An 11,067-nucleotide genomic window follows, 5' to 3' on the forward strand; every position below is an offset into this window, starting at 1 on the left:
AAAAAATCATGAAAATCTATTTCACAGTTCTCTGTATAATAGAATTATGTTTAATCAGATCCTGAATTTCGTTGCGGGATTGCGCATACATCGCATTACTCATTCCCGCAGCTTTCGACTTTAAAATGAGGGAAATTGCTGCAAAACATTCATTCAATATAGCGTGTAGGTTAGATGAGTAAATAAATCCACCAAACCATCAGATGAAAACAGCGTGACTGATTCAGCTGCACCGCGTCTTCTCTCTTTGACTTTCACATCGACGCATCTAGAGCTGCTGCACGCTGCGATATAAGACTTTAGCTTGCGTTTCGGGACAGTTGACAGAATTGTCAATAGTCTAATCGGTCATTGTTGCATCGTCACAAAAATGTATTATTTTATTTGTCTTTTTAAGCTATTCGGTACTCGCGCTTTCCTGTGCGCTCACAGTCACATCCAAAGCGCGCGCTGCGAGTACCAAATTGAGAAAGCACTGTCGGTTTTGTCTTAAGTTAATGTAAACAGTTGCGAAATAAAATGAATAGGTCTTGTGACAGCAGCCTAATAAAGCTGTCCTGTCTGTCATTAATGTTAATCAAACAACAAAAGACCCCACTGCTCTTGACTAAATAATGTTTTGTTGAATAACTTTTAATGTTAATTTACAGTTTATTCAATTTCTGTAGCCTATTTAAAACACGTTCATATTTTAGAAAATGTAGTTAATATTTGTATTATTAATTATTTATTTTATCCACCCGCGACCCACTCCCAAATAATCAGAATGCATTTTTTTATTACCCGACCCACCCGTCCCGCGGATTATCCGCAGCACCCAACGTCCATCGACGTTAATCTACTCTCCTGTCTGGTTTGTTTGTCAGACAAAAATTGCAGATTCTGCATTATGTTTGGTCAGATCGTGACCAAACATGGTCAGAATTGCGGTCCTTTAAATTATGATTAGCTTGTTGCTTTGCAAGCTACAGTTTCAAGGTAGCTTCCCCAACACTGGTGCATCCCCCTGTTTGAGTGTTTAATTCTTGACCCCTCCTTCTCAGAGGAGAGCGTTGCAACAATGGAGAACATGGAGGAGAATGTAGAAACAAGGTCAGAATAAGATACTATTGATACCACAACAATACAAGAGCTAAGAGTGACAGAATGTGCAAGAAAGAGAAATGCCAAGCTGGTAAAGGGAGACAGCCATACAAAGGGGGTGGATATGGAGGTTGGTGGGTTGACTGAATGATGGTTGCTGTCAGTAAGGTCTGCCTGTCTTCCTGATCATTTTTTGTTTGTTAAACGTGTTTCCCTTTCACCCTTCGTATTGTATATGCTATTAATTAAGCCTAAGTAAGTTTATGTGTGTCCTGGCAAGTGTCTGTTTGCCTTTGTCCACTGATCAAACTGCAGGCTCAAACCTAATTGGGTCTGTTTGTCTTTGCTTCACTGAGCGTGAGCCAGTTAATTGGTCTACATCCTTGGAGGCTCATCGATTGGCCAGTCCAGTTATCCAGTTATAGGCTTTGTGATGAAGGTGTGGGATGAAACACTTGATCTTTCTAAGCCATGATTGGCTGATAGACGTCCACTTTGATGTGAGAGCTCAAAAAAATATTCAGCTTTCATCCCTCCTATCACCTCACACCAGACCTGGACACAGCATTGTTACTTAGAAACCAACCTTTCCCCATCATGCCTCGGGTATGGCATACCTGCAATTACAGCCACACACATGCAGCAGTCTTGACCTTCATTCTGAGCTGCGAATATGGCACCAAATGTGGGGCATCTGGGGGTTAGGGAGGGTTTTCAAAGCTCTGGGTTGACTTTAAACCCCCCGGCTTCGAACAACCCCGCAGGCTCATGCAGACAAACTCCAGCTGGACCTCAACAACTAGACTGAGATTAAAGATCTAACTGCTCAAACAGAAAGAACACAGTGCTATAAATATGAGGATGTGGGCTGGGATAAATACAGGTTATTAGAATATCTCTTGGTATTTTTGTCAGCTGCAAGGTCCAGATTGTGCTGATCGCGGGAAAAGTAATGGCATTTTAGGATGATTGTGGATAGAGGGAGGAGGAGATGTGCTGCATATATGCAAAATTCATCTAATGACTGTATGCTTCATCTATCTCGCTCTCTTTTTTTCTTTCTCCAGGGCAGGACCGCAGTGAAGCAGCTCTGATAAAGCGTTTTAAGGGGGATGGTGTTCGCTACAAGGCCAAGCTCATCGGGATAGATGAGGTCACTGCCGCAAGAGGAGACAAACTCTGTCAGGACTCAATGATGAAACTCAAGGTGTGTGTGTGTTGGTTGCTTTTTTTATATGGTTACTGTTACTGATTCCAGATTACGTGACAAAAATTGTAGTTAGTAACGTAATCCATTACTTTACACATTTTCGGTAATGTAATCAAACTACTTATTGATTACTTTTAGGTTACTTTTGACCTAAGTTGTTTAACGCATTGACTTAAATAGGATAATCTTGTACCATAATGATATAAAAATACAAAGAGAAAGAAAATATATTCCATTCATTGTTATTAACAACATAAAGTGCATTAAACATTACGTCAAGGCTTTCCAAACTGAGGTTCATGAGTTTAATGAAAGGCTAATAATGAATTAAATCATACAAATGTAATATTAAAGTATTTTTTTAATAACAATATAATGTGACAATTAACCAATGTCAGAGAACTGCAAACATGCAAATGCGTTACTTGATTATTAACTTATTGCCTTAAAATCATAAGGATACTTCAAGTAAATATATTATGTGAAAGGGGTTTGGCTGAAAAAAAAAAGTTTTGTAATCCCTGCATTACATATAAAAAGAAAATGTGAATTTAAAAAGGGAAATGTAAAAGGTGAAAGAAGAATTAGGGATAATCTTTTATTTTTACTTTTTTACATTTATTTTATTTTTACACTTTTTAAATTTTTACAAAATGTTACTGTTATTTTGTGAATAGGTAATTATGTAATCAATAAAAAGTAACTGGAGTAATTTTTGGAATCTGATTACGTAATCCAGATTATAATTCAAAAAAATAATCATGATGTAAATAATTATGATGAATATGTTGCAGGGTGTATATATTTATTCATTTTTTGCTTATTTATTTATGTATTTCACACTTTTATTGAAAATATTTGTTAAGATCAATATAAAATCTCCCTTTTGGGAAGTCCAGGCACGTCTTTGGAAAAAATGCAGAAAAAAAATTAACATAAAATAATTCATATTTTTGTTAATTTTCAAAAATGCAAATGTTTTTTTCATGCATGTGCGCCCCTGATACACACAAGTAGACATTGATACACATTGCCTTGATGCCTCCGAAAATCAGTGTCTTATTGTATGTTCGCTATACATCGCACCCTTTTCACCAGCGTTTAGATTGGTTTCTTAGTGTGTTGGAGAGGGAGGGTGATTTTGCCGTCTGATTTGCATGTTGGTCTGATTGGAATGTCCAGACTGTTATTGATCAGAACTGTTTACCTCTCACTCATCCAGACACATAATCTATACTCATATTCCCACAGTCGTCCACTCCTTAGCAAACAAATGAGTCCCATAGTGTCATTTTTAATCTCTTATTCCTCTCTCACACTTTGTATGTCTCTCTGTTCATCACGCTGTCGGTAAAAAGAGTTTAAACAACAGTTTGACTTGAGTCTTTTCATATAATCCCCATCCTCCCTTGATAATCAGCCCACGTAGCGCTATAAAAACTTCCTTAAGTGTCTGTCCAGCTTCTCCTACAGAGGAAGCTCTGCTCTGGCCTTCCCCAGGCGCGCCGGACTGCAAAAAGAGATTCACATCTTATATTTCACGTCTGCATCTTTTCTTCACTCTAGCAACACGTATGCACACACTCCCACTTCTGAGTTTGAAATGTCAGAGCTGATCATGACGGATGATGCTCCCTGCGCAATCGGAAGGAAGATCAAGAAACAGGCTCAACTGATTGGCAAGGACGTATTATGGTCCTGGAAGACTTGAGGACTCCAGCTGTTCTGAGAAATGCCCAAACACACACCTTGGAATGGGTTGGATATACAAAGCAAGCTTTATTTCAGAACAAGTTTTGGCTTTTGATTGATCATAATTGCAGTTTTACATTTTGCAAATCTGACTTGACAAGTGGTTTATGAAAATATACAGAACGAGTGAGAAAAATGTAAGTTGATTTTGGTCTTAAGTGTGATATTTCTCATCACAGTGACTGATTCTGAAAAGGCGGTGCACAACCATCTGGGGTGGCACTTTTTTCTTCATACCGCTCTCAGCTTCTCTATCGCTCATTCGCAGCAGTGTTACAGAAGGATGGTGCTTTCCATTCATTCTACCCCTCTTGTTGAAAATGAATTGTGTCCGGTGTGAATTGTGTGTGGGTGAACAGTACAGATAAAGCATGTCTGTGTATTACAAAATAAAATGCATTGCTATTTGGTTTATTAAAAGTGCAAAATGTACTCATGCATTCAAAAATGTGTTAATATACTAAGAACTAAAAGTCACCTTCATTTATTTGTAATTTAATAATGTTATTTTGTTTTCATGTTTTATTCAATTGCTGTTGACTAAATATTATATTTGCAGTGCTTTCTGCCGGGTAATTATGAGCCTTTCAGATTGCTGCCCCTCGTATATTGTAAAAAATTATTGTAATTTTAATGGGAAAATATTATAAAAATGCTACTGTAAAAACCTGTTAATGATTAGTTCCCTTGCTATATACAGTGGTGGTAATGTATATTCTTTCTAAATATTAGTATACTTTGGCTTGTGGAAAAGCTTTGATTCTACATATGCATACCTTTTCTAATTACCATCTGTGTTTTTTAGTGGTTGTCATAATAGGTACAATATAGATTTTAGTACTTCTTCAGTAGGTTGGTAAATCAATATTATATTAGTGAATTATTATTATTATTATTATTTTACTGTAAATTTCAAATGGAAGTGAAACAGTCAGTCAAGTTTACATTATTTAGTAAAGTGATTTCCATAATTAAAAAAATATATAACAAACACAATTAATGTAACCATTTCAAAGGAAAAAGGGATGTTTTGTTGTAGCTTTTGGAATAAGGGCGCCTCCATCCTGCAATACACAGTGTGGGATGTCACGGGGTTGGTTTGCTCCGTTGGCCAGTGAAGTAATATAAAGTTCTGTATGGTATGGTAAAATATAGAATTTTTGTTTTCAGTGTAGGCAGAGGCCCCAGGCACTGGTCTAACTGGCCCTATATTCATTCTTGCCTATCTTGGTCAATCCACCAGTCATCAAAAGAAGCAGTGATCCCTGAGGGGAAAAAAAAAAAAGCTTCAAGGGCTGTTGCTCCACATTGGGCTTTTAAGTGTTATATTTAAAAGTGAACAGTCAGCATTTCAGTCTCTGGCTGATAATTCAATAGACTTAAATGTTCAAGAAAATAGTTTCTTTCTATTGTTCTCTCTCGTTTGTCTTTCTCTCACACAGACAAATAGGCTGCATTTACACTGTCAAACAATTCATATTTTTCCAACAAACATGAATTTCCAACAAATTTTCAAACAATTTCATATATTAATATGTGGCATTTTGAATGTATGTAAAAAACAAAACAAAAGCACATATGGGATCTTTATTCATTCATTTATTTTTTTGAGTGACTTGTTTTAAATTTGTATTTTACTTGATAACTGTACATAACAATTTAAAGTTATTGGCTGGCATGCGAGCAATAATACCAAATAAATTAATATCATTTATATGTTTTATATTCCTTGCATCTGCTGTAGAATGACCTATTACAAAGTAAAAACACTCCAAAACAGGGACAAAACTTTGGAGTGTTGGCCAATTATTTATGTGTGTGGTTCACACGGTGATGCAAGTTTAATTTGCAGTTTTCTTGCTCTTTGTTCTCAAAACAATGGTTTATATGAGATTACATTATTTTAAGCCATGTTTTGGATGATGCGTATGTAAGAGGGTAAAGAAATTAATTATGAATTGTGCTGGAATGTTTGCTCATGCTATAATGCAAAATGCAAAATGAGTGATGCAAAATGAGTGAAGTCAGCCATTTTCTCTTGAGTTTCATGACGGTTTTGTGACCGGATGAGCAGCATTTTGTATATTTGGTGTTTTCTCGTGTATTCTCAGTAAACATTCTTCATAGATGAGCTCAGTCTATCATTTTCGTGTGGTCCTTTGGGGAAGAGTCGAGTAGAAGAACTGGAGGGGGTTGCGCATGTAATTTTGAGTGAGAATGGTTTGATATTTTTACTTCTGAATGACCGTCAGTAGAGAAAGATCAGCAGAATGGTGTAATTACAGAGTATCGGATGTCCCCAGTCACTCTGAACCAGCTCATCCCTTACCAAAAAGAAGTATACTTTAAGTTTATTTTATTAAGTATATTTAAGTAAAGTTCAAGTATATTTTTAAGTATACTTTATGTAGTAAGTATACAAATATCAGTGTACTAGTAGTATACTTGTAAGTGTACTATTTCAATACGCCTTGGGATTAAATTGGCCCACTTTCTAGTATATAAAAGTATACTTTTAAGTATACTTTAAGTATAACAGTAGTAAACTTTGAGTACACAGCTAGTTTACCTCTGTTTTTAGTTTGTACTGCAACTATACTAAAAGTGAACTTAAAGGTATACTGATAGTTTACTAATTAGATACTTGTAGCATTTTTAGTACACTTTGAAGTATATTCTCAGTAAACTAATAGTTTAGTAGTTTTATACTGCAAGTATACTTGTAAGTTCTTTAAGTAAAATTTACATCATACTTTAAGTATACTACTATGTCCCTATTTAAGAATGTGTATATATTTTGTTATATGAATATCTGAACATACAAAACATCAAAAGAAAGAACAGGGTATCTACTACTAAGCAAAAACATTTTATTCTAGCTTCATGCATTCTTTTTTATAAACATTTGAATGGGATAAGTTTCATAAATAAAAAATAAAGAAATAAATAAACAACATTTTAAACAAAAAGCTGAAAAAAGGCTACGACGTAGTTGGAGTCCAAAAGCTTGACAATCGTTATTACCTCTTCATGGGTCACCAATTTTTTAGTTTAAAAGAAGTATACTAATAGCACACTTGAATACACTTCTTTTTCGTAAGGGATATCAGAACCTCCAAGCCCAAAATTGTTGAAAACAGAGAGAAAACAAATCAATTTCTTTTCATAACAGCTAATTCTCCCCAAGGATTGCAGCAAGTAGCAAAAGCTGACGTTCCCTGCTCTGTTTCTGTTTTATCTTCATTTCTTTCTTTTTTCCCCTCATGTTTCTGTTTTCATCTTCTTGTCTGCAGGGAATCGCAGCCTCTGCGCGGTCTAAAGGAGAACACAAACAGAAAGTTTTTCTCACTGTGTCCTTTGGAGGGATCAAGATCTTCGATGAGAAGTCAGGGGTGAGTCGGGGCAGTGCCTGAGAGTCGGGGGTGGGCGAATGGGGGAATTGTGTCTTGTCACTACCCATGATCCTTTGAAGCAAGTGTCTGAGCCACAAATACAAATCCTCAGATGCCTAACCTGGTTTCTGTTTGTTTTATCTACAAAAAGGACATTTTGGGTTTTTCATTACTTTGGAGATATGTTGTAGCTAATATCTAGTTGACATTTTTTAGTGGGCGGGGGCAATTGTGTCCTGTCACTACCCATGATCCTTTGAAGCAAGTGTCTGAGCCACAAATACAAATCCTCAGATGCCTAACCTGGTTTCTGTTTGTTTTATCTACAAAAAGGACATTTTGGGTTTTTCATTACTTTGGAGATATGTTGTAGCTAATATCTAGTTGACATTTTTTACTTTTCTTTTTATCAATGTATTGATCAGCGGCAAGTGCTATAAAGCAGTTGGCATTAGTAAAAACTTCAGTGGGAGAGCTAATTGCAACAACAAACACAGGTGATTCTTAAGAAATGGTTCTTTTTAATGAGTCAGTCAAAAGGATTCATTATACAGGATGATCTTGAATTAGCTTGTGAGTTAGTGATTTTAATCAGACTAAAGGCCTTTTCACACTAAGAGCTATAAATTTGAGATATCATCTAAAACGATTACTATTTTAGCGTTCACACCAACAGATGATAACGTTCTGTTCATTATAAACTCAAGCTGACTTTATGTTGTACTGTCGCTTTAAATGCTCAAGCTCATTAAAAACAGGTAGATTCTGATTGGATGTCAATGTTTTTATTGTTTATAAGATGGAAAAATAGTTTTGAAAGAGATTCCGACAATATTGTTCGTCTGTATCGTTATTGTGGTGTGGAATTTCCCAATTGTTGTCATAGAATGATTATTGAAAATTTATAGTTATAGTTATTGTTACAAGTGAGTGAATTGAAATTGAAGTTCAGAACTAACTTCCTTACTAAACTGTGAGTCAATTGTTGGCTACGTTGAAACCCAAACTCTCAGTGAGATATTTTAGTTTATGAAATTTTATTTGGTCTGTTTACTGACTGATTGTTCATATCACAATGTGTAATTAAAAATACATATTCACAATAATAAATGGTATTCTAGCTAAGCATTCAAATATATTGCAAAAAATATTATTGGTTATTGTTTAGGGTAAGAAGTACAGTTTTAAAGTGCCCCTATTATGGATTTTTGAAAATGACCTTGCGTGCAGTATGTATGTAAGTGAATGAAAACATCCTGCACAGTTTTAAATCTGAAAGTGCACCGTGTTTAAAGTTATTGTCTCTCAAAAGAAAGAGTCGACTCTGAAACATTGGAACGAGTCTTTTTTAAAATGAATCCCAGGCCGTTTCATGTTGACGTCAACATGAAACATTAACATATTGCCCGCCCACTTGTTAGTCTTTTCGCATTGGTCTGAATGAAAATGCTTATTCATTCTTTGCCACTAGGTGCCGCTTTTGGAGCAGTAAAAATAGGGGTTTCCCCGGTAACGCTGTACACAAAGCAGCACTGTGCTTACAAACACTGCTTTATCAGGCATTACAGGCATGATGAAATGAAACTGAGACCAATTGGACCAATCACCGCAGATTAGCGTCACACAGAGGAGGGGTTTGGAAAATTGAATCGTTGAGCAAATCGTTTGGGAGTCGTTGAGCACGCAAGGCAAAAATAAATGCATATTATAAGACAATGAAAGTGTTTTTTGACCTTGCATGCATGTCAACCTGTTGTTGGGGACTCCCAAAACCAAAATATGAACCTTTCATTACCCATAATAGGGGCACTTTAAGGGAAAGTTTGTTTGGGACTAAACAGGCATATTCTTGAAGTATACTCTTAAAATATTTATATGGCAAAAATACAGTTAGAATTACTAGAGTGTACATCTGTGTGAAATATATTCATTTATACCACAATAAACCAGTGTTAAAAAATCTTTCATGTAATTGCACCACATCATCTGTCTGTGACCGGATGAAATGTGTACAGGCCTTAACATTTCTGTCTGCACAAAAATAATAAGTATCAGTTATTTCACAGACATAACTCAGAAATCAAAGTGGAATATACAATTCTGTTTGTGGATATCTAGTTTATAGTCTCTTCGAGAGGCCCTCATCTTCTAGGCCTCAAACGTTTGGGTCGATGGCAAAAGATGGTTTGTGTGTGTTAGCTTGCAGTTGCTGTGAGTCTGCTCTGCGTCGGATGTGGGTGAAGCCATCCTTTGGGAGAGGTAAGCCTGTGTTAATGATGCGTTTTAAAGAGAGGAGCGCTCTCCGGGGAAATCAGAGAAGCCTAATTGAACAGACTTCTTAGAATAGAATGACCGTAGCTTTACAAGACCCATCTGCAGGGCCTTGCGCCATCTTGATGGAGAGTAAATGGCAATAACAGCTAGTGATTCACACCTGAGCTAGTTATAAACGGAGGGAATGATGCTTATTTATGAAGTATCAGACCGGATCACGTACGCCTAAGTGCTGTTCCACAGAAGGAGAGTTTGAAAGAGGAGTTCACTTTTGGACAGATATTGATTTGCCTCTTTCTTTCTTGCTGTGAAGTGCCATTGAGCTCTTTTGGTTTGAAACCAGCTTGGAGCTTATTTTTTTAAAAAGATGAAGCAAATCCCACAGTGTTTTTTTTATTTATTTATTATTTACAGTATTTCACAGAAATGTGAATAGCATAATTTATCATTTCAATTCAGTTGTAATTATTAGTTTTTGATGATATTTTCATGTTTTTGTTCTTTTTTACATTTACTTAAAGGGGAAATCGGATGTCCATTTTCTACAAGTTGGTATGATTCTTTAGGGTCTTAATGAAATGTCTACAACATACTTTGGTTAAAATTATTCAGTGGTCATGTTAAACAACACCCTTTTACCTTGTCAAAAATAGCTCGTTGCCAGTGTGGCTGCTGAATCTCTGTTCAGGGTTCTGTGTTTTACCGATGAGTGCCGGTGATAAATGAGAGGTTAGTATGTGAGCACAGTGTGCTCTGTTGTCATGGCGCCAGGAGGTGACCTACATGACAAGGTTTTAATCTGTCATTGATGCGTCTGATCTATTAGCACCATGACCTTTTATTCTCTTTTGTGAGTGTATATCTGTGTATGTTTAATTATCAGACAACAGTTGCATCACTACAACATTTATCATGCTGTGCTGCTGTTGGTTTAGCTCTGAATATACTACAGCAGTGACATTTTATCACATGTCAGACGTCTGTACTGTATATTTGTTGCCAGCTATGAAACTGAATTTCATTTTTGTAGCAAATGTGCTCTAAGGGTGTTTTCACACCTGGCCCGGTGTTTCGGAACCTGGCGCGTTTCCCCCCTTAGCTCGGTTCGTTTGGGCATATGTGAACACGGCAATCGCGCCAGGATCCACGACAAAACAATCGGTCTGAGATCGCCTGAACGAGGTGGTCTCGGCTCGATTGAAAACGAACTCTGGAGCGGTTCGGTTGTCATGAGAAAGCAATCCGATCTAATGGATCAACAAACCAGGCTATATCACAATGTATAATTGGTAATTACGTAAGTTCCGTGAAAAGCATTAGCTTTGTTGTTTTGCTAATACTTCAAAATGAACCTGT

The 11,067-nt window shown here is 36.4% G+C and overlaps 1 protein-coding gene across 5 annotated transcripts in view; it reads left to right on the forward strand.

Annotated features, from left to right (window-relative positions):
• LOC107712876 (disabled homolog 1-like) overlaps nt 1-11,067 on the forward strand; it is a 457,572-nt gene that overhangs the window by 391,628 nt on the left and 54,877 nt on the right. For all 5 annotated transcript variants that reach the window (XM_016518249.1, XM_016518248.1, XM_016518251.1 and 2 more), the window contains 2 exons: nt 2,151-2,290; nt 7,339-7,437. In XM_016518249.1, coding sequence (XP_016373735.1) covers nt 2,151-2,290; nt 7,339-7,437 — 239 coding nt within the window. The remainder of the gene's footprint in view (nt 1-2,150; nt 2,291-7,338; nt 7,438-11,067) is intronic.

Source organism: Sinocyclocheilus rhinocerous, unplaced genomic scaffold, assembly GCF_001515625.1.
Source record: "Sinocyclocheilus rhinocerous isolate Xijiao unplaced genomic scaffold, SAMN03320098_v1.1 scaffold478, whole genome shotgun sequence".
NCBI classification, from domain to species: domain Eukaryota; kingdom Metazoa; phylum Chordata; class Actinopteri; order Cypriniformes; family Cyprinidae; genus Sinocyclocheilus; species Sinocyclocheilus rhinocerous.